This window comes from Lepidochelys kempii, chromosome 23 (assembly GCF_965140265.1).
Source record: "Lepidochelys kempii isolate rLepKem1 chromosome 23, rLepKem1.hap2, whole genome shotgun sequence".
In the NCBI taxonomy this organism is placed as follows: Eukaryota; Metazoa; Chordata; order Testudines; family Cheloniidae; genus Lepidochelys; species Lepidochelys kempii.
This window is the reverse complement of record NC_133278.1, coordinates 13,010,101-13,036,422: the sequence shown is the minus strand read 5'-3', so window position 1 is coordinate 13,036,422 and position 26,322 is coordinate 13,010,101. Positions and strand designations below refer to the sequence as shown.

General features: G+C 56.0%; 2 protein-coding genes across 3 annotated transcripts; one reads left to right on the top strand and one right to left on the bottom strand.

Moving 5' to 3' along the window:
- Positions 1-10,570: 10,570 nt before the first annotated feature.
- LOC140901867 (uncharacterized) lies at positions 10,571-14,842 on the top strand. Its single transcript, XM_073321293.1, has 3 exons — positions 10,571-10,581; positions 12,799-13,157; positions 14,100-14,842. Exons 1-3 carry the CDS (start codon positions 10,571-10,573, stop codon positions 14,840-14,842), a joined length of 1,113 nt encoding a protein of 370 aa, XP_073177394.1.
- Positions 14,843-15,683: 841 nt separating this feature from the next.
- LOC140902243 (alpha-1B-glycoprotein-like) lies at positions 15,684-25,238 on the bottom strand. 2 transcript variants are annotated; one of them, XM_073322134.1, is made up of 7 exons: positions 25,154-25,238; positions 22,460-22,744; positions 19,628-19,918; positions 18,177-18,299; positions 17,609-17,636; positions 17,299-17,348; positions 15,684-16,042 (listed from the first exon to the last, which is right to left on the bottom strand). In XM_073322134.1, exons 1-7 carry the CDS (start codon positions 25,182-25,184, stop codon positions 15,975-15,977), a joined length of 876 nt encoding a protein of 291 aa, XP_073178235.1. In that variant the 5' UTR covers positions 25,185-25,238; the 3' UTR covers positions 15,684-15,974. The 2 variants fall into 2 exon arrangements, with proteins under 2 accessions (XP_073178235.1, XP_073178236.1); XM_073322135.1 differs by lacking the exon at positions 25,154-25,238 and adding an exon at positions 23,239-23,315.
- Positions 25,239-26,322: the final 1,084 nt, after the last annotated feature.

Below are 26,322 nucleotides of genomic sequence, written 5' to 3'. Positions count from 1 at the left end.
TTGTGGGCCGTGGAGCTGAGTGAAGGAGTTCGTGGGGCGGCTGGCGGAGCGGAGCGCAGCTGAGTGAAGGAGTTCGTGGGGCGGCTGGCGGAGCGCAGCTGAGCGAAGGAGTTCGTGGGGCGGCTGGCGGAGCGGAGCGCCGCTATGGAGCTATGGGGCGGTCAGCTTCAGATCACGTAAGGTGCCTCTTACCCCTGTCCCATTTCCACCCAGATTGGGAGGTAAAGCTCCGCCGATAAACTTTCGAACTCTGGGGCTGCCCTGACCAGGGACAGAGACTTTTGGGGCATTGGACTTTTGGGACTTTGGGTGATTTTGGATTGCTGGACTCAAGAACCAAAGGGAAAGGACACGCCCCAATTTGCTTGGGGTGGGTTTTTGCTCATGGGTTGTGTTATGAATCCTGTTGGGGGTGTTTCCCCAACATAATGCCACATTGTTTCTCTCTGTTATTAAAAGGCTTTTGCTACACTCAGACTATGTGCTTGCGAGAGGGGAAGTATCGCCTCTTGGAGGCGCCCAGCGGGGGTGGTATATATTTGTCCCAGGTCACTGGGTGGGGGCTCGAGCCGGTTTGCATTGTGTTATTGGAATGGAACCCCTAGATATTGAACCCGGCCCTTGTTGCTGCCAACTCTGATGGGCAGAAGGGTTACATTTTTGGGGGCTCGTCCGGGATCGCCTGGGTCAGTACCCCTCGCAAGCACCTGTTGAGTGATCCACTACATTGGGAAACAATTTATATATTTTTTTGTTTGTGCTTATATTTTGAGGAAATTACTGTTTGTATAATGGCTAATATGTCAGGTTTGTTGGGCCCTGGCTCAGCAGCTTCTAGCTCGGAGGCTGCAGCCTCGGCTGATGATTGGACAAAAGCTCTGGGGCAAATATTGGAAAAGGTTGCGCTGCCCCATGCTGAGTCAGACTCTTGTCGTAAGTTAAGATTATTTGCTGGGGAGGAGGAGTTTGAACCCTGGTTAGAGCATACCACTGAAATGCTGCAAGAGTGGGCCGTACCAGATGCAGAAAAGCGAAGATGCCTTATAGAGAGCCTTGGCGGCCCAGCATTAGATGTGATTCGCACCCTGAAGCTCATTGACCCTGGGGTCAGTGTGAAGGACTGCCTAGAGGCCCTTGAACACAACTTTGGGAGCGTAGAGGGCCCTGAAGACAGCTACTGTAAGTTCCTTAATTCCCGACAACAAAAGGGCGAGAAGGCTTCAGCCTACATACAGAGACTGGAGAGACTGCTTCAGAGAGCTGTCATGAGGGGAGCAGTGACTGCTGAGCAGATGGATCAGACCAGACTGGCTCAAATTGTAAGAGGAACTCAGTATCAGAACCCGATTCTACTTCATCTCCGGCTAAGAGAACGACGGGAACATCCCCCAAGTTACTCCCAGCTGATAAAAGAGGTCCGAGAGGAGGAAGAAAGGCAGGCTGCCAGTGAGTTTTGGGAAGCCCAAACATCGGAGCCAGCCAGCACAACACCACTGCAAATGGCCAGTGTACTGATGGTGAGCACCAGAGAGGAACTTGCCCAACAAATGCAGGTCCTGACGGAACGGATAGCTGAGCTGCAAAGTACCGTTGACCGAGTTAAGACTTCTAGGAATAAGAAGCCTCAAACTGTGGCGATTGAGAAGCCCGCACTTAGAGCCACCATCCCCCCCAGGCGAAGGGGGAAAGGTCAATTCTTCTGCTACCGATGTGGTCAGGATGGACACAGTGCTGCCAAGTGCCGTAATGAAGAAAACCCCTCCTTAGTGTATGGAAAGCTGAGGATCAGTTGGGAGAGATCCGGTAGCTGCCAGAGGGTCTGGGGACGGGGACCCCCCAGGTCTGCAGGATTTGAAGATTCCCCCAGAAAAGACTGTCCAGCTGGGATCCCTGCAGGACTGATAGGGCCTCGAGCAGAGGTCATGGTGAGGATCGAAGGGGTGGAGTGTAAAGCAGTGCTTGACACTGGATCTCAAGTGACTATTATATTTCAGTCATTCTACCAACAGATGCTTAGGCACCTGCCTATACAGCCACTGACTGGCCTTGGCCTATGTGGCCTCAGCATGGATGAATACCCCTATCAAGGGTATGTCATAGTGCACCTGGAATTCCCAGAGGAGGTTGCTGGGGTAAGAGAAGAGGTAGACACAGCTGCCTTAATATGCCCTGACCCTAAAGGGACTTCTGATGTGTCTGTGCTGATAGGGACCAACTCCAGTCTCTTCAAGGTACTCGCGGATTACTGCAGAAGGCGGGCTGGGGACCAGTACCTGAATACCCTGATGATCCATACGCTTTGTGCTGAAGCCTATAGGAAAATTGAGAGCGCTAAAAGGGACACATCTGAGCTACCGCTTGGGGCACTGAAGTACGCGGGCACAACCCCCTTAGTAGTGCCTGCAAGGACGGAGCAAGAAGTGCTTGTCATGAGTACCTGTCTGAAAGGCAGTAAAGGGACGTTAGCAATGATAGAGCAGCCGATGGGAGGAGAGCTCCCTGAAGGAGTGCTGGTCCCCAGTGGAGTCATAACCCTACCTGCTGAAGCCCAGGAAAGGGTGACTATATTGATTGCTAATGAAACGAGTCGTGATATTTTTGTGAAGCAAGGACAAAAGATAGCAGACCTCTTTGAGCCTGAGTCGATTGTAAAACCCCAGTATGAAACTCCAGTTTCGGCAATAGACCCAGCAAAGTTTGACTTTGGAGATTCACCAGTGTCCGAGGACTGGAAAGATCGCCTGAGGAAGAAACTTTGTGAAAGATCCAAGGTGTTCTCACTGCATGAGTGGGATGTGGGATGTGCAAAAGGAGTAGAGCACAATATCAGACTACATGACTCTCGACCTTTCAGGGAGAGATCTAGGAAGATTGCTCTCTCTGAGATGGAAGATGTGCGACATCATCTTCAGGAGCTGGCTGCGAATGGCATCATTACAGAGTCCCGCAGCCCATACGCCTCACCCATTGTGGTAGTCCGCAAAAAGAATGGGAAAATCCGGATGTGTATTGACTACCGCACCCTAAACAGCCGTACTGTGGTCGACCAGTACACTATGCCTCGAGTGCAAGACGCCTTAGACTGTTTGCTGGGAAGCCAGTGGTTCTCTGTGTTGGATCTTCGAAGTGGATACTACCAGATCCCTCTGGGAGAAAAAGATAAGGAGAAGACAGCCTTCATCTGCCCATTAGGGTTTTATCAGTTCGAACGCATGCCCCAAGGGATTTCTGGAGCACCTGCCACCTTTCAACGTCTCATGGAGAAAGTTGTGGGAGACATGAATTTACTGCAAGTGTTAGTTTATTTGGATGACCTGATTGTGTTTGGAAGAACCTTAGAGGAGCATGAAGAAAGACTTCTTAAAGTGCTTGATAGGTTGGAGGATTATGGTCTGAAGCTTTCAATTGACAAATGCCAGTTCTGCAGAACCTCAGTGAAGTATGTGGGTCACATTGTGTCCCAAGAAGGTGTGAGTACTGATCCTGATAAAATAGAAGCACTCACTACATGGCCACGTCCAAGTAACTACAGAGAACTCAAGACCTTCCTTGGATTTAGTGGCTACTACCGCAGATTTGTGAAAAACTATGCTACGATTGTAAAGCCTCTGAATGATCTTACCAGGGGACATCAGTTCAGCAAGAACAAATCTAAGTCCAAGAATAAGGGGAGGTCCCCAAAGCCTCCTGTGCAGAGACACAATGGCCCCTTTGCACCATTTGGGCCACGGTGGGATGAGAGATGTGAAAGGGCTTTTCAAGAAATCATTACTTGCCTAACTCATGCTCCAGTCCTAGTTTTTGCTGACCCAAGCAAACCATTTATCCTGCATACTGATGCCAGTTTGGAGGGTCTGGGAGCAGTCCTGTACCAGGAAGTGGAAGGCAAATGTAAACCTGTAGCCTTTGCCAGCCGAGGATTGTCTGATAGTGAAACTCGCTATCCCACCCACAAGCTGGAGTTTTTGGCCTTGAAATGGGCCATCACTGAGAAATTTCGAGACTACTTGTATGGTGCTCAGTTCCAGGTGTGGACAGATAACAATCCACTGACTTATGTGTTAACAAGTGCTAAGCTGGATGCTACAGGGCAGAGATGGGTGGCCGCCTTGGCTAGCTATGAGTTCAGCATTCAGTACCGATCAGGGAGAAGCAATGTAGATGCAGATGCATTGTCCAGGCGTCCGCAGGCTCCAGAAGTTGCTGTGATACCCACAGATGGAGTGAGAGCTATTTGCAGTGTGAGTCGCCGAGAGCCAGAGGCCCGTGAAGACTTTCAGGGATGTGTTGCAGAAGCTTTGGGCCTGCCCCCTGAATGCATGCCTTCTGCTTCGGTGAACTATATTGCATTAGACCAATCTCCTTTGCCCATGCTCAATGCGGCTGACTGGCAAGAAGCCCAGCGGCAAGATATTGACATTCGTGATACACTACTTGCCAAAAGGGAGGGGCGAAGCCCAACTGCGGTTGTCCCACCTAACCCGGAGGGTAAACTACTATTGAGAGAATGGACCAAACTAAAACTGATTCAGGGAGTGCTACACCGAATGACCACTGACCCTTTACAAAAACAACGAGCACAACTAGTACTGCCAAAAAAGTACAGAGCCCTGGCCATGAGGGCCCTGCATGATGACTTTGGGCATTTAGGGATGGAGAGGACCCTGGAACTTATTCGTAGTAGGTTCTATTGGCCCCGAATGGCTGAAGATGTTCGCAGGAAATGTGAGACTTGCGCTCGATGTGTTCAAAGGAAAACTCTGCCCACGAGGGCTGCATATCTCAAGAACATCACCAGCAACAAACCTTTGGAGTTGGTATGCATTGATTTCTTGTCTGTAGAGGTAGACAAGAGGAATGTTGGAAACATTCTAGTAGTGACTGACCATTTTACACGGTATGCACAAGCATATCCCACACGTGATCAGAGGGCCACCACCGTTGCTCGAGTATTGTGGGACAAATATTTCTCAGTCTATGGATTCCCGGCTCGGATACACTCTGATCAGGGGCGGGATTTTGAGAGTCACCTTCTGAAGGAGGTGCTGAAGATAGCAGGAATTAAAAAGTCTAGGACAACGCCTTATCACCCCCAAGGTGATCCTCAGCCAGAGAGGTTCAATCGAACCCTATTAGATATGTTGGGAACTTTGCGACCAGAGCAGAAGGCAACCTGGAGCCAGCATGTCGCATTTCTGGTGCATGCCTACAATGCCACAAAGAACGATGCTACGGGAGTCACCCCATATCTCTTGATGTTTGGGCGAGAACCAAGATTACCCATAGACTTGTGCTTTGGTGTATCAGAGGATGGAGATAGCTATGAAACTCATCAGCAATATGTATCCCGACTAAGAGAAAAGCTGCGGGATGCTTATCGCTTAGCTACCGCTGCGGCTCGGAAGAACGCAGACCGCAACAAACATCGATATGATGCTAGAGTGCGTTCGCAGGAGCTCCAGCCGGGGGACAGAGTCCTGCTGCGAAATTTGGGTATTGCTGGCAAACACAAGATAGCTGACAGATGGAAGGCAATACCTTACCTGGTGATGGAAAAGCTGGGAGATCTGCCGGTCTACAAGATCAAACCTGAAGACGGTCCAGGGCAAATAAAGACGGTGCATAGAAACCTTTTGCTCCCTGTGGGGGAATTGGTAAGCACCCCTTGTGAGATGGGCCACGGCAGGGCCGCCGGGCAGAACAGAGGTGCTAGACCAAAGCCGCCATCCAACACAGACAGTGGGCCCCCTGCAGCTAACTTACCCCTATTCTGCACATCTGAGAGTGAGTCTGAGGAGGAAGACACAACCCTGGTGTATCCTGGGATGGAGACAAGATTTCAGTCTCGATCAGCTGAACCAAACGAGAGTTCTCCCTTTTCCGCCCTAAACCCATTGGCGGAACTATTTAGGCCCCTTTCTGATACCCCGGTGCTGCTGATGAGACCCCCCTGTGATGACAAACACAGGTTATTGGACAATGGGGACAGACAGGTAGAGGATGTCCTGGGCACCTTGGACCCTCCAGCGTTAGAACTAGGAGTGCAGGGGCCTACGCCAGTAGCCGAGGGACCCTCCAGGGAAGCCTCTCCATCCGTCACTCAAGAGGATGTTCCCCTTACTTCGGCAACAGAGATTCTCAATAGACGAGACAGGGTGATAAGACCAGTGAAACGGTTAACTTATGATGCACCTGGGGTGACTAGTGAGGAGCCAATACATTTAGCACACAGGCTTGTGGAAGCTAAAGTGGGCTTCCTGAGGCCCTTTGGAGGAAACCAATGAGTTGGTATAAAGGGAGTGTGATTTGTCGGGACGACAAAGTCTCGGCTGGGGGGAGGATGTAAGCAGTGTCAGGATGAGCTCCACCCTGACATCTGGTGGTGAGGTGTGGCAAGTTGTGGAAAAGAACTTCAGGGGCCGATCTCATTTGCATAGGCACACCCACCACGCCTAGAATGAGACCATAGCTGCCCAAATGGTCACTTTGGCTGCTGTGGGATCCCCAGTGTCTCTGTTATTGGGGCAGGAAGAATAAATTGCTATTACCCTGATTATGGGAACTGTGCTTGGAACTGTACGTGGCCTTTTGTTATGATGGAGGGATTCACTATCAACTAAGTAGCACTCGCTAGGCAAGGGTCATGGGTTCCAAAACTGTGTGAATGGAGAGAGGCTGGGGACAAGTATTAATACTTGGTGGCATGGGCCCCTTGGTGAGGGCCTTACATGCTGATTGCACTTCCTCCTCTCTCCACTGTGGAATATCAGAGCTAATTTTGATTTCATTAGAAGTCTAGTTATAGGCTGCTGAGCTCACTTTGGGCTGACAGTGCACCAGCACTGGGGCTCCCCTACTATAAGCTGAATTCACCTAAGAGCTGAAATCACTGAGTGTTGTGTTAAGTAGTGGGGGAGCCTGAAGATATATTGTGGAGCAATTTGCGGGACGGCTGGTGAAGCAGTTCGACGCGGAGCAGTGTGTGGATGGCAGGAGCTGCTTGTGGGCCGTGGAGCTGAGTGAAGGAGTTCGTGGGGCGGCTGGCGGAGTGGAGCGCAGCTGAGTGAAGGAGTTCGTGGGGCGGCTGGCGGAGCGCAGCTGAGCGAAGGAGTTCGTGGGGCGGCTGGCGGAGCGGAGCGCCGCTATGGAGCTATGGGGCGGTCAGCTTCAGATCACGTAAGGTGCCTCTTACCCCTGTCCCATTTCCACCCAGATTGGGAGGTAAAGCTCCGCCGATAAACTTTCGAACTCTGGGGCTGCCCTGACCAGGGACAGAGACTTTTGGGGCATTGGACTTTTGGGACTTTGGGTGATTTTGGATTGCTGGACTCAAGAACCAAAGGGAAAGGACACGCCCCAATTTGCTTGGGGTGGGTTTTTGCTCATGGGTTGTGTTATGAATCCTGTTGGGGGTGTTTCCCCAACATAATGCCACATTGTTTCTCTCTGTTATTAAAAGGCTTTTGCTACACTCAGACTATGTGCTTGCGAGAGGGGAAGTATCGCCTCTTGGAGGCGCCCAGCGGGGGTGGTATATATTTGTCCCAGGTCACTGGGTGGGGGCTCGAGCCGGTTTGCATTGTGTTATTGGAATGGAACCCCTAGATATTGAACCCGGCCCTTGTTGCTGCCAACTCTGACGGGCAGAAGGGTTACACTTTAAATAATTTAACACTGAATGCAGATCAGCAGACTCCTGCGGATCGGCATTTTCACAAATCTGAGGTACTGGAAAGACCGCGTGTCTTTTACCGTCAGCTGCCCGATCCACAGTGGCTGGGCCCAGCACCTCTAATCACTTGGGGTCGGGGATATGCTGCTGTGTCTCTCCCTGCAGGACCGTTGTGGGTTCCAGCCCGGTGCGTGCGACCGGCACTTAAACAACATGGCATGGCACCAGGGGCTGTCGAATCCCATACCAGAGTTTCAGCTGACCTTGGAGGAGACCGCGTTGCCCACCGAGTCGACAACGGCGGGACGGAAACGGAGGAGGCGTAGCGTCCCAAGCCAGCCCGTGACATGGGGAGCAGTAAAAGCATTGGTCGCCACGGCTCAACGAAAACTGGCAGCAGATCAGCAGCCAGAAACTCCTAAGACTTTGTTTGTGGCGATTCTCGCCCAAATCACTGCTAATTCTGCGATGATTGTGTGCCTTTTGTGCCTGCTATTTCCTGTAGGGGTTGGCTCGGAAGCGCTTCCCCCGTTACAAGCCCGAAGGAGAATAAGACACTGTTCTCTGCTTATGCTAATCTTTTCTCCCAGTACTCTAGCATGGCTAATTGGGGCCCGGCCAACTATACTCTGCCTCGCACGGCTATATCCCTCCACACACCGCACCCGGCCGGGGCTCACAATGTCACCTGTGCGCGTGTAGTTAACTGCACTAGTGCAAAGGTGCCCTTGGGCTGTCAAAAAATTTCTCAACCCCTTTTAAATTGTTCCCATGCTGTTAATGTTTCATACAATTATGGCCATATCATCCTACCATCAGGATGGGTTTTTACTTGTGGTTCATGCACCTTTAATAATATTCCTGCAAATTTAAGTGATGGCACCCTTTGCTGTCTTAGTAGAATGACACTTATATTGCCTTTTGCTGGTCACAATTGTAGTAAAAGAAGTGTACCTCTTTTAGATGATTATATTGCAGATGTTAAGCTTTTGGTTATTCTGTGTTTGTAATTATTGGGCTTATTTTTTGCTGCTGCTGTGTACAATGTATTCCTTCCTTGTTAAGACTTTGTAAAATTTTTGCCCTGGAAAGCTCCCCAGGTTATGTCCTTGTCTGTCTGGGAGTTAAATAGCATGATAAAACAAATTGGCGGCTACCATGAGATGGCCAAATATCAATAAACAAAAAAAGGGGAGATGAAGGGTTAATGTCTAGCTATTCCACCTGGAAGCAGGCGGGGCACACCCTGACTGTTTCCTAGGAGCAATGCACACATTGCTCTATCCAAGGACAAGGGCTAGATATGAACCCTGAGAACTTGATTGTTTGGACAGCAACTGTGGGAGGTTTCTTTAGCCTGGGCTCAAGGCCTGAGAACCAGGATTGTAGTAGATAGAGGATGGTAACTAAGCATATGAATCAACGTCATACATTCCTTTGTGTAGCAGTGTGTAATGCTTAGGGGGAGAAATATAATAAAAGGAGAAGGTGGAAGGCGGGGGGGGGCAGAACAGCCCATCTCCGCTGACCAGCCTGTTTGCTTGCATAAAGCTGTGTTCTGTCTCATCACTGAACCGCAACAGTGGAGCCTTCATTTTATCCTCCGTTTCTCAGCGTATTATGTGATGGTACGGCCAATGGATTTGTTATTTCCTATACAATCAACGGATGCTCCTTAGACTGGGGTTGCAGGATTAGCGCAGTATAGGATAGATAAGAAGGCGTGAGGAGTGTGTATTAGGTATTAGTAAAGCACGGTTAATAGCAAGGCCTACAGGCTGAGATCTGTACGATTTTAGCTTCGCCAGACTAGGCCAGAGGCTTAAGATGATTGCGTGACCTAGCAATAACTGCTAAGACCAAAGGTTACTGCATAAGCTGTGCCAACAGGTGAGGTTATGGGAAAATGGATTGCAATAGACACACGATATTGTCCAAAACCAACTGCCGCCCGATTGTAACATCTTTAAATGTCTGTCCTGACCGCAGGGTACCTGCCATGCGTAGCTGCACGTGAGACGAAAAGGAACTACAAACAACCTATGAAAAACGGGGCAGACCAATAATCATGGGGTGTGAAAGTGCAGCTAAGGGAAAGCAGGCTGACACCTTGTGACGAAGCAGGGGATTTTCTTCGTGTTGTGCATGAGTACTGTGTGTGCCTCAGTTTCCCCTGTGCGCTGCCATGTGTGTCACGAGGTGGTGGGAGTGAGGATTTGCCGGTGCAGAGGGCCAGGTGTGATCTCACCTAGCAGCCTGGACCCCAGACAATGGCCTGGACATGACAGATCTTAGCAACTGGTGACCCAGAGGCCCAGCCTGTGTTGGGAGCCAGGCAGTTCTGGCCAGTGGGAGGACAAAGGACGGAAGAGAGAGGGCCCCGGTGATCTGTTTGTGCGGAAGGAAGACGCAGGGCGGAGGAGGGGCTGTGGGGAAGGTGATATAGGGGGATCAGCTGGAAGGAAGTTGCTTCTGGACTGGGGACAAAGAGGGGTCTGGACCCACCTGGACTGAGACAGACCCAGCTGGACGGTGCTCAGACTGGCCATGCCCGAGGCCCCTGAGAACTGCTGAGGCTGGGTTCGGCCGTACAATAAACCCTCCTGTTTTACACCGGCTGAGAGTCCCTGCAGGCTGGAGATCAGGGAGCATCGCTCCATCTGGTGGGGCTGGCCCCAGGTAGCCAGAGCAAGAGGACCCCCCAAGGGGGCTCACAAAGGGAGCCAGGCGGGCTGGAGGCTCTGAGAGGTGCAGTTCCAGGAGACGGTGGAACCCAGGGCTTAGCCCCCAACAGAGAGTGAACCCCAAGAAGGGCTGTCAGATGGAGGGGAGTTCTTCCCGGGGATCTTTCAGAGCCGAGAGAGCATGCAGGGGCCTGTGAGTCCGTGACAAACTTTCATGCATAAACGGTGAGGTGGCAAAATTTGCAGATGATACAAAACTACTCAAGTTAGTTAAGTCGCAGGCAGACTGCCAAAAGCTACAAAGGGATCTCCCGAAAGTGGGTGACTGGGCAACAAACTGGCAGATGAAATTCAATGTTGATCAATGCAAAGTGATGCACGTTGGAAAGCATCATCCCAGCTCTACATATACCATGATGGGGCCTCAATTAGCTGTTACCACACAGGAGAGAGATCTGGGAGTCAGTGTGGAGAGTTTTCTGAAAACTTCCACTCAATGTGCAGCGACAGTCAAAAAAGCCAGCAGAAGGTTGGGCATCATTAAGAAAGGGAGAGATAATAAGACATAAAATATCATGTTGCCTCTATATAAATCTGTGATGCAGCAGGGAGGGGGAGTGGTGACCTGGGACCCACACTCCGTGACAAAATCCATGGAACGTGCACACCTTGAATACTGCGTGCAGATGTGGTCGCCCCATCTACTGGAGTAGGAAAAGGTTCAGAAAAGGGAAACAAAAATGATGAGGGGTCTGGAACGGCTTCTGTATGAGGAGAGATTAAAACTTTTCAGCTTGGAAAAGAGACAACTCGGGGGGATATGATGGAGGTCTGTAAAACCATGACTGGTGTGGAGAAAGTAAATCAGGAAGTGTTGGTTACTGCTTTTCATAATACAAGAGCTAGGGGTCACCCAATGAAATGAATAGTCAGCAGTTTGAAAACAAACAAGAGGAAGTATTTCTTCAGGCAATGCACACTCAGCCTGTGGAACTCCTTGCCACAGGATGTTGTGAAAGCCAAGATTATAACAGGGTTCGAAAAAGAACTAGATAAGTTCATGAGGATAGGTCCATCAATGGCTATTAGCCAGGATGGGCAGGGATGGTGTCCCGAGCCTCTGTTTGCTGAGAGGACGACAGGGGACGGATCACTTTCTGATTCCCTGTTCTGTTCATTCCCAATGGGGCACCTGGCACTGGCCACTGTCGCAGACAGGATACTGGGCTAGATGGCCCTTTGGTCTGACCCAGTGTGGCCGTTCTTATGTGTTGGGTGTAGTCAGGGCTACAATATCAAAGAGGGAAGACCCAAGGGAAACCCCAGCAGGAACCATCCCGCTAGCGACGCTTGTCTACTGAGAGGCCTATCGGAGCCGAGAACACCGGGGAGGATGTGAAGATGGCCACGGCTGTAATTGTTGCACAGGGTTTTGTAGGATTTCTCTCTGCAGGACTTTACTTAGCACTGGGGCCGGCACTGACGGCCAGGGGAGAGCCCCCTAGTGACCTCTGCCCCCACTCCCTGCAGCACAGCGCCCCCCAAGCAGTGCACTGGGGTAACAGGGCCAGCAGTGACGGCCAGGGGAGACTGCCCCTCCACTGAGGCCCTCCTCCTGCTCCCTGCAGCATAGCACCCCCTAGTGCAGCAGTGGAGTATTGGGGCCTAATGGGTTAGAACAGGTGGGCTGGGAGCCAGGACTCCTGGATTCTGTCCCTGGCTCCGGGAGGGGAGTGGGGTTTAGTGGTTAGAGCAGGGGAGCTGGGAGCCAGGACTCCTGGGTTCTCTCCCTGGCTCTGGGAGGGGAGTGGGGGCTAGCGGTTAGAGGAGGGGGGAGGGGGCTGGGGGCTGGGACTCCTGGGTTCTCTCCCTGGCTCTGGGAGGGGGCTGGGGGCTAGTGGTTAGAGCAGGGGGCAGCGGGCTGGGAGCCAGGACTCCTGGGTTCTCTTCCCAGCTCTGGGACGGGAGGGCAGGGAGCCAGCAGGACTCCTGGGTTCTCTCCCTGGCTCTGGGAGGGGAGTGGGGGCTAGTGGTTAGAGCAGGGGGTCTGGGAGCCAGGATGCCTGGGTCCCGTTCCCCTGCTCTGGGAGGGGAGTGGGGCCTAGTGTCTCTGGAGAGGGGGGGCTGCCCCCACCCCGAGTTGCCCCCTGCTGACGAGAGCCTTAGTCCTGCCCGGTATCAGAGTAACAGCCGTGTTCATAAATTAACCAATTTAGTCTCTAAGGTGCCACAAGTCCTCGTTTTCTTTTAGTCCCGACCTGCAGCCCCATCGTGGGCAGGGAACTTCTCTCCCACTCGGAGCAGGGGCCCATCTCCCCTGGTATCCTGGCTGTGTCCAGGCCCACCCCTCTGCTATGAGAGAGTCCCCCGGGTGGCCAGTGAAGGGTAAAGTCCTCCCATCTGGTGCCCTTTGAGCCCCCCAACAGCTGTTTCTCCTTCCAGCTGTTGCCGGGGGGCGGCTGGATCCCGGCTCCAGCTGACCCTCAATGGGGCTGTGCTGGGGCTGCTCTTGAGCCACCCGGGGGGCATCCCCCTGCGGGATTTGGGGAGGCTCTTCCACCAGCACCATGGCCGGCGCCTGGATCTGCCCCGGCACGGCTACCGCTCGCTGCCCCAGCTGCTGGGTGACCTGAAGGAGCTGGTGGTCCTGGACGAGGAGGGCAAGGAACCGTGGGTCAGGTGCCGGCACGCAGCCTGCGACCTGCTGCCGGAGACCAAGCCCCCCAAGAGACGCCGCCATCACCCCCGGATCCACAAGGAGGCGCCACCCGAACGGCAGCACCCAGGGGCTCCTAAAGCAGGTGTGGTCATGGGTTGTGGGCGGGCTGCCCCCTACTGGGGGGAGTGGGAAGTGCATGTGGTGGCTGTGTCACCTTGCCCTTCCCTTTGTTGGGGTAGCATTACAGGTGCTGTCTACACTACTAGGTGCATCAGTGACTTTCAGGGTAGATCTGTGTCAGGACTCCTGGGACCTCTCCCTGGCTCAGGGAGGGGAGTGGGGGTCTAGTGATGAGAACAAGGCTCTGGTCCCAGTTCTGCCATCTACCTTGGGCAAATTCTCTCCCTCTCCCCCTCAAAAATGGCAGAATAACTTTTGCCTGCAGATTGCAAAGCTTAACTGCAGCTCTGGCTTTGATTCCCTCTGGCTGGAGGGCACAGTCCAGCCCTGAGAATGCCGCTGTCTCTGGGGTGGAGTGTGTCAACTTGCTGTAACAAGGCAAACCGTCTGGTCCTGCCTCTGCTTTGGGGCAGGTGAAATCAATGATGGGGCGCCTGGGGGTACCCTGAATCACCGACGGGCATCATTTAAACAGGCCTGGTACAGAGCTGTCTGCAAAGGGGACGCACGAAACCCCCCTCACTGAGAATCTCTGCCTTGAATGCGGGTGCCAGGTCCCAGGGAGCAACACTGTGCCTGGGGAATCGAGGCTGGTGGGAAATTGAACGCTGCCCCCACCCAAGTTGGGAGTGAACTTGGACCCCTCTCCCACCCCCGCCCCCGATTCTTTGCGCAAGTCTCGAGTGATGAAGCTGAAAGACCCAGGCCTGTGCTATGGGGCCCAAGCGCCCCTAGAGGGAGCCTCGGCTCGGTGCAAAATCTGCCCTGGCTTACAACAGCTCCCATGCGGAGCGGGTGCATTGCAAAGGGGTCCGGCTCAGTGCGACTGGCGACCCTAGAGGGGCTCGTGCATCCTAACTGGGATGGCAGCATCTCACCGGGCATCTCTCTCTCCTCCCTCCAGCTCCCAGGCCTTGGAACACCTGCCACCACCTGGCTGCACCCCCGGACCATCCACCGGCCGGATCTGCCCCCGGCCACCAAGCCAGCACCTGGCTGCCCCGAGGTGTCTCGCTGAGCCACTTCCCCAGCTCCCGCCTTCCTGTGGCCGCCCCCCGGCAGCCGCCCCTGCTAATCTTCACCAACCAGTCACGGGGTCTGGCAGCGTACCAGGGGGCAGCCCTGAATAGCCCTGCGCAGGCCCCCAGCCGGCTGCCCCGCCCCACCCGCCCAGCCAGCCCCCAGCTGGACCCTCTCATGGCCGAGCGGGCTGAGCTGGAGCAGAATGTGGCGTGGGTCCTGCGGGGCCACCCCGGGGGCATCTCCCTCTTCCGCTTCCGCCAGGCCTACGGTGCCGCCTACAGCCACCCCTTCCCCCTGGACAGCACGGCCTCGGCGAAGGAGCAGCTGGCGGCCATGCCGGGGGTTGTCAGGGTGGAGGGCTGGGGGGTGCAGACGATGCTCTTCCCGGTCTGCCCCCAGGAGCTCCCCAGCGAGGAGACTGGTACGTGCTGGGAGTCGGGCGGGGTGGGGGGAGAAGGACCATCCCAGGGATTGAACCTGGGGAGCGAGGGCCTCTGCAGCTTGAGCTATGAGTCCGGGGAGGAGTCCTCGCCTGTGGGTCAGGCTGGGCTTGAGCGGGATGGAGCTAAGCAGGGCCAAGGGGCCTGGGCTGCGGGGAGCGGGGGGCTCAGTAGGGGGCGCTAGGCTGAAAGGAGTGGGGCGGGGGGCTCAGCAGGGGGTGCCGTGTGGCAGGGAGTGGGGTGGGAGGGTCAGCAGAGGGTGCAGGGTTGGAAGGGACCTCAGGAGGTCATCTAGTCCAACCCCCTGCTCAAAGCACGACCAATCCCCAACTAAATCATCCTTGCCAGGGCTTTGTCAAGCCTGACCTTAAAAATTTCTAAGGAAGGAGATTTTTATCAATCAATATTCATGGTGGAAAAGGAGTTTCTATTTTCCTTATTCTGCATCTATCTATCTGTGGGCTTGGGCTTCTCATTTCCCCAAGATAATAAAGAGTGCCCACCTGAGTGCTAAGATACAGGTTGATGAATCCAGACCTTGTAGTACACACCTAGAGTGCAACATTGCACATGGCTGTGTCACACTTCCATTCAAAGTTACCTTATTTGTAGCCGAAGTAATTTGAGACCATCTATTTGTATAATTTGAAAATATAGTTTTCCTTCTTTTATTCTAAAATTTTATTTTAAAATTTGTCTTACGTCAACTTAAAATATCTAAAATAACTGGTTGACTATGCCTTTTTTATTGCTTAGCAAATTCTGGAGTTCTGTACAGCATCACAGACCCTTCTGCAGCTTCGCCCAAAGTCAGGGTGTGAACCCCGGCATCCTGCCCAACGGACGACCTTCCCCAGAGGAGCTGAAACCCAGCGCCAGGCGAGGGGTCCCTGTATAACCAGCACCCCACCCCAGATGGGGCTGCGTCCCTGCGTTGGACGAGGGGTCCCTTTATAACCAGCCCACGCACCCCACCCCATCTCGCCCAGGTGTTACACACATTCACAGCAGGGGCGCAGGGGGGCTGGTTTGTGGTTCTGTGTTTATTACAAAGCTGGAGATTAACAGGATGCAAAATAACATAGACAGCCTCGGCACATCCTCTCCCCCTCCCGGTGCTAAGCCCCCCACACTGACCCTACATGTGGGTCAGGACGGGGCAGGGGGCCAGCAGCTCGATGGGACAGGGCAGCAGTGGGGGGAGGGCAGCGTCTCCCCTGAAGCTTCTTCGAAGCAGAGTTCTCTGGGACTGGCGTTGCAGGGGGGGTGAGTCTGTCCCCCCCTGGGGCCAGGTGCCCCATGGCTGCAGGGGGCTCTCACTGCGGGGCCCCCCGGGGCATGTTGATCGCGGCTGGGCTGGGCAGACTCAGGGGCAGCTTTCCCCCTGTGAAAGTAGAATGAATTATATTGAAATTATAATTCATTAAAGAAATGCTACCTGAAGGGTTTGTTGAAATATAGTTGTCAGGAAGAGAAACATTAAGGAGTGTGAGACAATGGGTCCTCAAACTAATTAACTTAGAGCTCCTACTGAGCTAGGAGATTGGTAAATGTTAGTATGCAAATAAGATATGTATGTATATTTGTCAGTTTCTGCTTCCTTTTGTCCCTTATGTTAAATTGGCTTTGACTTAGCTGTATGAATAAGTTAGCCCCTCTCTGAGGCTCAAGGTCACACCTGGGTGCATTAGCAAAGCGTTTTGCTAATAAACAGAGTGGTCTGACAAATTATGTGAGTCCTGAATCTGACTTTGACACCCCGCTTGGCCTGCAGCACCTGGACGTCCAGCTCGGCGTAGGTGAGTCCCTGGACACCGGGGTCGGGCTCCTGGGGCAGGGAGGGGAGAGAGTCACTGGGGTGTGTGTGAGCGTGTGTGTGAATCTACCAACACCCCAACACACACACAGAGCACAGGGTACACACACACACATTCTCTCCTACCAGCCTGACCCCCCCACCCCACGCCACTGAGTGTGCCAGGAAAGGTGTATTTGCGGGGGGGGGGGGGCTGTGAGGGGGCTGCTGGGGCCCATGGTTGGGGGTCAGGCCCCATGGGGGAACAGGGGACACTTACCAGGGTCTGTGGCTCTTTTCCCTCGTTGATAGAGGTGTCTGCGGAACAGAGACACTCGCTGAGCTGCACCCCCGGCTGGCCCAGAGCAGGACCCCACACCCAGCTCCAACCCCCCACATCCATCCCGGGGGGGTCAAAGACTGGCAGAGCCATCCGCTCCCCGCCCCACACCATGGGCCAGGGTCATTAGCCCCGAGTTACAGAGAGGAAAACTGAGTCACAAAGATGTCGAGGGGGTTACAGCGGGGGCTGGGGGCTGGGAGTCAGAAGGCCTGGGTTCTCGCCCTGGCTCAGGAGGAGAGTGGGGTCTAGACTAGTGGTTAGAGCAGGGGGCTGGGAGCCAGGAGTGGACGGGGAACTAGAGCGGGAAAGGAGGGTGGCCCCAGGGAGCTCCTCGCAGTCCAACACTCTCAGCTGACACCAGCTACCTCTGGGACCCCCTCCTTAGTCCCGCCCAGCAGCAGCTGTAAATCAGACTCTGCCCCATATGGGTGGAGCCCACACAAGCCCCGTCCCTCCCTGGGGCCCTGCCCCACCCTGGTACCCCCTTGGGTGTGTTACTCACAGACGGGGTCTTTCTGAGCCGATGCCTTTAATGCCCCCATAGGGCTGGTGCTAAAAGAGAAAATCCCCTTGTAAATGTCATATCCCCCCACCGCAGAGAGATTCCCCAACACACCCAGAGAGCCCCCCATCCTGCCTCACACTGAACCCAGTTCCCTAGAACCCAGGACTCCTGGTCACAGCCCAACACACACACCCACACCTCCCTGCTGTAACCACTGGACCCCACTCCCCTCCCAGATGAAGGAGAGAACCCAGGAGCCCTGTGACCCCGGCAGGTCGATTGGGAGGGGGAGGAGCCGGGTTCCTACCTGCTGGGTCTCGGTGCAGCTCCTTTTCCTGCAGAGGGACACAAACCAGAATCCCCCATCAGCAGATTGGGATCCTCCGGTCCCAGAGCCCGGCCACGCACCCCGCACAGGGCAGCAGGGGTGGGGGGCAGGACAACACTGTAGCATGCGCCAGGGGCGGGGCAGATTAACTTTGGGGGGCTTTTCCTGTCCCTAATCCTCCCTCCTTAGTGACTCGCTATAACAAACCTGATCCATAGGTCGGCTTCCCTGGCACCCCATGTACCAGGCATGGAGTCGGTGGCTCTTAATAAAGGGACCCCTCGCCCGGCGCTGAGATGCTGCCACCTCTGGGGTGGGGCAAGGGGACTGGTTATATGGGGACCCCTCAGTCTGTGCTGAGATGTAGCCCCTCTGGGGTGGGACAGGTGTGTGTGTGTACAGGGATAACCCATGCAATAGAACCCCCTGCTGAGCCCCCACCCCACTCCGTGGCTTTCCCGGCACTGTCCCCCATCCAAGCCGTAATGCCATCCCGCCCTGCTTAGCGGCAGGTTTAACCCTTTCCTCGCTGGGTGGGGGCACTTACTGGCTCGGGTTTTTCGGAAGCAGAGGAAGGCCACCAGGAGGAGGAGGAGGCCGGCGGCTGCCGCACTCGCCCCGGCGATGATGTGGCTGGTCAGAGACGGCGGTGCCAGAGGTCCCGATTCTCCTGGGAAACAGCAGCAGGCTGTGAGTGCTGGGAGGGGCTGGTCTGTTCCCCCCCCGGCCCCTCCCACCCCAGGCAGCACCCAAGGGGCTGGGACACCGCAGGGCACAGCCAGGAGAAAATTCTATGGGGAGGATGTTGGGGGCTCCCAGGGTATCAAGTGGGGTCAGATCAAGCAAGATTTGGGGGATTTGTAGTGCTAGGGGGCACTGGGCTGCAGTGGGCGGGGGGCTCAGTAGGGGGCGTTCACCCCATCGGTCAGAGCTGGCCCCATTGCCCCAGCACGGCACTGGGGGCGCTGTCTGATCCAGCCTGGCCGTCATTTCTAAGGCATTTCACCCCCTTCCTCATGGCCACACTGACTCAGGCCAACGGGCGCATCTAGCCTGGTATCCCGCCTCCCATGCTGGCTGTCCCTGGCAGCCTCACAGAGACCTCCAGGGCACCACCCCCATGTCCACTGATGGGCCCAGCTGCGCCCAGAGGGGGCCTCCAGCTGCCCTGTTAGCGGGGCGGGTTCGTGTCTGAGCAGGAGGCTTCACTCCCCTCCCAAATCCGTCTGCGGCGGGGGAGTCACTGCTCCTGAGAACAGCCTCCATCCCTCCCCCTGGGCAACCACTGGGGGAAGCTGCCCCATAATCTGTGACTCAAGAGATTCTCCCCTTGTCCCACACTGGACTCTGACTCCCTGCTGCACCCCTGGGCCGGGGTAGGGGGACAGAGTTCTCGGGTCTTGGGGCCGTAGTTTGGGGGGGGCAGAAAGTAGTAAATTGGTTGCGGGGCTGCAGTGGGGGGACGGAATGGGGCGGGACCACGGAGGGGGCAGAAAGGGGTGGGGCTGTGGGCAGGGCCGCAGGCCGAGGAGGCAGGACAGGAGCGGGAGGGCAGGTGAAAAGGTGGGGAGAGACTCCCCCTTGCTCTGGCCCACGGCCCCAGGAAACCTTAATCCAACTCTGCCCGTGACTCAGCATCGATCGTTACTGTCAGTCCCGGGGAGGGGGGTTTGTGGCTGGGGACGGAGCTGGCTGGGCAGCCCCTGGGCCTTGATTCCTCTGTGAGTCCCCAGTGCGGGGGCAGCCGGGGGAGCATCCCCTGGGAAAGGCCCCGGCTCTGCAGCTCCCCCTGGGGGCAGGGATCCCCCCTCCCTCAGCTGTGAACCTCCAGGAGCTGCTGCTCCCCCCTGCCTGGGGAACCCCCCAGTGACACTGTCCCCGCTCCCTGTCCACGGGGTTCCTAGGGCTCTGGGCAGAGCCTGACTCTGAGAATCCCATCTGGGTGCCGACTTTCTGAGGGTCCGGCTGGGAGCGGGGACGTGGAGCTGGGCCCCTCACCTGCTACCACCAGCTGCACGGGGTGGCTGGGCTGCGAGGAGACGAAGGGCTCTGATCGGGGCCTGTAGCTGCAGCCGTAGCTCCCTCCGTGCTGCCGGCCCACGGTGGGGATGTGGAACTCGGCCCCGTCCCCAGCAGGGTCCATGTGTCGCGGCGGGTTCAGGTCTCCAGCCTTGTGCAGGAAGAACCTCACGTCCCAGGGCTGCCCCTGACACCGGATGGTGACGTTTGCCCCTGGGGCGGTGACCCCAGTGGGGCTCAGAGAGATGGAGGGTCTGGGTAAGCTGGGATCTGCGCACAGGAGACAGGCTGTGAGAGCCAGACCCGGGCACCCACCCAGCCCCGGCCTCCAGCTGCAGAAGAGAAGAGCGACGGGGGGATTTGAGAGCAGCCTTCAACTCCCTGAAGGGGGCTCCAAAGAGGATGGAGCTGGGCTGTTCTCAGTGGGGGCAGATGACAGAACAAGGAGCGATGGTCTCAGGTTGCAGTGGGGGAGGTCTCCTTTGGATATTAGGAAACACTATTGTGACGGTGCCCCCATAAGGCTTTATGAAAATATACTTGTCAATGTATATATGACATGACTAGAATGTGTTTTATGCTACATATGCCACGTAATGTATCTCTGTCAATGTTATGACCTACTGAATCTATTCATCCTATTTGTATGCATGTGTCCTTATCGTATTCGAAGTTACGAGTATCGGCTGCGTACTTGTTTGATTCTGAGTAGCTTTCAGTGAAGCAGTTGATCAGCTTCCTGAGAAAGGACTGTTCTCAGTAAGTGCCCAATCAAGAAGCCCTTAAGCCAACAATGAACTTGGAGACGCCAGTCCACATCTGGGCTTTCCCAGGAATGTGGCGTGCCTGGTAAGGAACTCAGTCATGCGTGGACATGTGACTTGCCCAGGTGACTCCAAAACTCCATTTTGTAGCTGGACTTTGCATAGGAGAGAGGAGGGGGTCTCCACCCACAAGAGAAAGTGTATTTAAACCTCTGGAAGACCCCTCCATTTTTATCTTCAGCTGGCTAAAGAGAGAGCCTCTCCACCCCCAAAAATACCTGAAAGAATCTGGAACAAAGGACAGTAACTTCAGGGGATGTGAGTGATAGCTGGACCCAGACTAGAAGGAGATTTGTCTGTAAAAGGAAGCTTACTGGAACTGGTGAGGTTTTTATCTCTATTCAGTTTCATTAGACATAGACATGCGTGTTTTATTTTATTTTGCTTGGTAATTCACTTTGTTCTGTCTGTTATTACTTGGAACCACTTAAATCCTACTTTCTGTAGTTAGTAAAATCACTTTTTACTTATTAATTAACCCAGAGTATGTATTAATACCTGGGGGGCGGGGGGCAAACAGCTGTGCATATCTCTCGATCAGTGTTATAGAGGGCGAACAATTTATGAGTTTACCCTGTATAAGCTTTATACAGAGTAAAACCAACTTATTTGGGGTTTAGACCCGATTGGGAGTTGGGCATCTGAGTGTTAAAGACAGGAACACTTCTGTAAGCTGCTCTCAGTTAAGCTTGTAGCTTGTGGGATGTGGTTCAGACCTGGGTCTGTGTTTCTGGCCGGCAAGTGCGTCTGGCGCAGCCAGGCAGGATTCTGGAGTGCCAAGGTGGCAAGGAGGGCAGGGGCAGAAGTAGTCTTGGCACATCAGTTGGGAGCCCCAAGGGGGTTTCTGTGATCCAACCCGTAACAACTATTTCACTGGGAGGGTGGTGAGGCACTGGAATGGGCTCCCTAGGGAGGTGGTGGAATCTCCATCCTTAGAGGTTTTTAAGACCTGGCTTGACAAAGCCCTGGCTGGATGATTTAGTTGGCCTTGGTCCTGCTTTGAGCAGGGGGTTGGACAAGATGACCTCCTGAGGTCCCCTCCAAGCCTAATCTTCGATGATTCCCCGTCTGGCCCTGGCATGGGCAGATCCATGGCAGAGATTCTCTCCCAGATCCCAGAGTCCCCCTGACCCAGAAACCTGGCCCTGTGACCTGGGCTCCCAGTCCCACACACATGGAGCCGCGGCGGCCTTATTCTTGGGGTCCTCATATGCCGTATGTGGCCCCTGCCTCATTCACTGCATCCGCCGCCCCCCCTCCCCCCCCCCCCGAGCACAGGGCGACTCAGAGGCTGCTCTCTGGAGCCTGGCACTACAGGGCCTGAGCCCCACACAGGAAGGAAGTCAGCCCCTGGGAGGCAGCGAGGCGTCTTTATCCCCATTCTACAGGGGGAACCTGAGTCTCAGTCAGATTCACTTTCCTTCGTGAGCTCCCAGGGCAGGGACCGTCTCTTCACTCTGTGTTTATGCAGCGCCCGGCACAAAGGGGCCCTGACCATGGCGGGGGCCCTACATGCTCCCCCAACACAAGGGATCCAGCGCTACTGAGGCCAGTGTTTGCAGAGGTCTCCACTAACTGTGGGCATCTCTATTTGTGGGCGGTTGGTCTGAGATCCCCCAAGATTGAGGCCCCCCGACAAAGAAGGACACTTTCGAAAACCGCGATGTGCTCCCATCACACAGAGTCTGTGGCCGCACCAGGAGAACAGTGGGGAGGGGATCACGGGATTAAATAGCGACTCACGGTTCCTACACACAAGGGGCAGCGTTAAAGTCACCTCCCTGCCCCGAGTCCCCAGGGGCTGCTGCTCCCCCCTGGCTGGGGAACCCCCCAGTGACTCCGTCCCCGCTCCCCGGCTGGGCGTCCCCACTGCGGGGTCAGGGCTCAGGGCAGAGCCTGGCTCTGAGCATCCCACTAGCACCGAGCCCCCGTGAGGGTCAGACTGGGGGTGGGGCTGGGAACGGGGACGCCGAGCCGGGCCCCTCACCTGTCACCGCCAGATCCACGGGGTCGCTGGGGGACGACATGGCGAACGGCTCTGATCTGTTCTGATAGGAGCAGCTGTAGCTCCCCCGGTCCTCCCGGCTCACGTTGCTGATGGGAAACTCAGCCTCCAACCCCTTCGAAGCCACAGTTTGGAAACGGCGTCCATCTTTATTCAGCACGAACCGCATGCCCCGGTGCTGCCCCCGACACCAGACGGCCACGGCTCCCCCCAGGGAGACCCCCCAGCTGGGGCTCAGGGAGATGTTGGGTTTGGGGTAGCTGGGCTCTGCAGGGGGAAGCAGACAGGCCGTGAGACGCAGGCCCCGTCACCCAGTCCTGGGGCCCGTCCTCACCACGCGGCCTCCGTGGGGGGTCAGACCCGGTGGCCCTGGGGACGGGCTCCTGGATGCCTTTCCACAGGGGCCCAGAGTTTCCTCTGAGCCCTGGGCTAACAGCATGAGACATGGAGCAACCCCAGCCCCTGGGGGCCCAAAGCTCTGCTCCCAAGTGGGTGACACACCAGTCCAGTCTCTAGGGGTCCATTCACGACCTGGCTTCTGTGCTGGGAGGGGGCTGGGAGCCAGGACTCCTGGGTTCTGTCCCTGGCTCTGGGAGGGGCTTGGGGTCTAGGCTGGAGAGCAGGAGGATGTGGGCCAGGACTCCGGGTTCTGTCCCTGGCTCTGGGAGGGGAGTGGGGTCCAGTGGGGAGAGCAGGGAGGGTGGGGGCCAGGACTCCTGGGTTCTGTGCACATGTAACGGGACTGTTGTCCCCTTACTGACATTCACTCGGGGTGTTTTGGTTGCTAGCTCCCAGCACCAAGGGGAAGGGTCGATGGGAATCCAGGACCCTGAGACCGACAGTCCCCAGGAACAATGAGGAGAGGCCAACGCTCCAGGTGAGCCTGATTGCCAGGGCCAGCGGGCTAGTCACGAATCCAGGGGATCCCGTCCTCTGGGTGAGCTGGAATCGCCTGGGGCAGACAGAGGGGGGCTGAGCTAAGGAGAAAGCAGGGGCCCGAGCTGAGCTGGGAGCACCCAGAGCCGGGCCAGCCAGAGGGGCCAGAACAGCAGCCCGGGGAGGAGGTCCGTGCTGGGAGCAGAGTCAAAGCAGCAGCCCACAGAGCAGCCCTGTCCTGGGAGCGGAGCTGCAGCCACCGGAGCCCAGAGACGCTGGCTGTGACGTCCCCGGGCCACAGAGCGGGGTGACGGGTTTTCCTTTCACCTTCCCCATTTTTTTCCTTATTTTTAAAAATTGATTGTTGTGTAATAAATTGTCTGTAATGATCAGGGGGTCAGGGAAGCGTCCAGCGCAGAGAGAGCACCCGGGAGAGGGGACACCCTCGCCCCTTCCTGAAGTGACCACAACAAGGTTGGGGGTCGAGCCCCCTGGGAATCTGGGGCCCAGCCTTGCCGGGGTCATGAGGACTCTGCCACACGGGAGGGAGGAAGGGGAGCCCTCGAGGTCAGGCAGGCAGCTGGGTAAAGGGAGTGGGAGCGAGGACTCAGATCCTTTCGCCAGCCAATCCCACCGGGGTGGGTATAAGCCAGGAAAGTTCCCCACAATAGCGGGACCATTCCCCCGCTTACACGCAGCACCACCCCTGACTTGTAGGGGTGCAAATTTGACTGTGCAAATCTTTCCTATCCACTGAGGTTTATAACCTTCAGCTCCGCCCGTCACCCCCTAACTGATGTGTTACCTGGGAAAGGCCCCCCTGCTCTGCAGCTCCCGCTGGGGGCAGGAATCCCCCCTCCCTCAGCCCTGAATGTCCAGTGGCTGCTTCTTCCCCCGGCTGGGGAACCCCCCAGTGACTCTGTCCCCTCTGCTGGGCTCAGGGCAGAGCCTGGCTCTGAGCGTCCCAACAGTGCAGAGACCCACCTTTCCCCAGGCCTTGGGATCGTGGGGTGGGCGGCTGTGAGTGCAGGGGAGGGAGGTGTTGGGGCGGGGGCTGATCTGGGGGGGGTCTTCCCCACGGCTGCACTGACCGTGAACGTTTCGGTTACCCCGAGGGGATCTAGAGCCCACAGATGGCCCCTATTAGCGTTTGTATGAGCTGAAATAAATCCACATTCCCCCCGCCCCCCCGCAATCTTCCCAGCCCTGGGGGGGCAGGACACTGAACCAGTGGATGGTTCCCATCTGCTTTGTCAGACCCCGGGAGCCAAGGTCAGCTCCTCGTTACTCCCTGGTGGGGCGGGGCAGAGAAGAACTGGGACGGGTCTGAGCGCCCAGGGGGAGTCTGTGTTGAGTTTTGGGTAACGTTCAGGACTCAGATCCCCTCCCCCATCCTTGATGTTACTGTTCTCCCCCCAGACTGATACTCCCCTCCCCACACCCCGCTGTGACCGGCCAGCCAGCAGCATGGAGAGGAGACGGCTCGTTAGTGACCAGATCCCAGAGCAACTGGATCCCTCACCCTGCTCTCATTTCCACCCCACCCCACCCCACCCCGCCATGGGCACACGCCCTGGTCTCAGATCCCCCCTCCATGAGCACACGCCCTGGTCTCAGATCCCCCCTCCTTGGGCACACGCCCTGGTCTCAGATCCCCCCTCCTTGGGCACATGCCCTGGTCTAAGATCCCCCCTCCATGAGCACACGCCCTGGTCTCAGATCCCCCCTCCTTGGGCACAAGCCCTGGTCTCAGATCCACCCCCCACATGGCCACACGCCCTGGCTGTCTCCGATACTTACCGAGGAAGAGGACACTGAGAGCAGACGCCATGATGGGAGGGGGATGTGACAATGTGACGCAGCAGGGAGGGGCGAGTGTTGACCTGGGAATGTGCCCTGGGGATGGGAGACCTGAGAGCCTGTAACCGAGCCGGGAGGGGGAGGGGGAGGTGACACCTCTGCCCAGGAATGTGGACAGAGGCTGCAGCAGGGAGCCTGCTGGGGGGGTTTAGTTTCAGGTTGGGGCTGGGTGGAGGAAGGCAGGGAACCCCAGGGCTGGGGTCTGAGCTCCCTGCTCCCCCAGAAGGACGTGATTGAGGGGTCCTGGTTGTACCCACAAGCTCTGTTGTGGACTGTGTTCCTCTTGTCCAATAAACCTTCTGTTTTACTGGCTGGCTGAGAGTCTCAGTGAATCCCAGGAAGAGGGGTGCAGGGCCTGGACTCCCCCACACTCCGTGACAGGGGGGCCCCTCAGCGCTGCCACCAACACCCCAGTGCTGAGCTCCACTGAGCCTGAGGCCCGAGTGCGAGCGGAATGAGGAACTGCGCCGGGGGCTGCAGCCCCAGGAAGCCCGTGATGCGCTCGGCCCCTTTCTTCCCATCAGCTGGTTTCTCTGCAATCTCCAGCCCAAATCTATCAGGGTCAGAGCAAAGCCAGCTCCCTGCAACACCCGCCAAACAACATCCCCTCCTGCACCTGCCTGGTCCCACGCCACCCCCCATCACAACCCAGCCCCACATGGGAGCTGCCCAGTCCGGGGACCAGCTGGGAACAGGAGAATCTCAGGAGGTGTCAAGAGGTGTCCAGGCTGCCCTGAGCTTTTCCAACAGGCCCGTCTAGCCTCCCTGAAGCAGCAGCTCAGAGTAGAGGAGGGCTTCTACCCCCCTCCCACACACAGTGCCCCCCACAAAGAAACCCTCTCCCAAGGAGCGGGACAGAGATTCCTTCCTGACCCAGCTGGGCCCAGCCCCAGCCCTGGAGCATGAGGGTGGAGGGACCTGGCCAACCTCCTTCTCAGGTACCATCGCTGCACACGCCGTTCTTAGCTGAGTGATGTGGCACAGAGACATGACAGGGGGGTCTGAGGGGGGTGGGAGTTGAGGTTTCTGGTCCCCGTGAGCAGGGGAGGGAGGGGTAAATGTAGATCCTGAGTTGATAAAGGAGCAGTGAATAAATCTGAGAAAGGGGA

Bases quoted from the DNA above. Each gene is read 5' to 3' on its own strand.
- LOC140901867 (XM_073321293.1), top strand. The intron at 13,158-14,099 runs GTGTGGTCATGG...TCCTCCCTCCAG, and splicing joins CCCAGGGGCTCCTAAAGCAG to CTCCCAGGCCTTGGAACACC.
- LOC140902243 (XM_073322134.1), bottom strand. From the start codon at position 25,184: ATGGCGTCTGCTCTCAGTGTCCTCTTCCTCG. The intron at 22,745-25,153 runs GTAAGTATCGGA...TTCCCCCTGCAG, and splicing joins TCTCAGTGTCCTCTTCCTCG to AGCCCAGCTACCCCAAACCC. The intron at 18,300-19,627 runs GTGAGGGGCCCA...GCTGTTTCCCAG, and splicing joins CGTGCAGCTGGTGGTAGCAG to GAGAATCGGGACCTCTGGCA.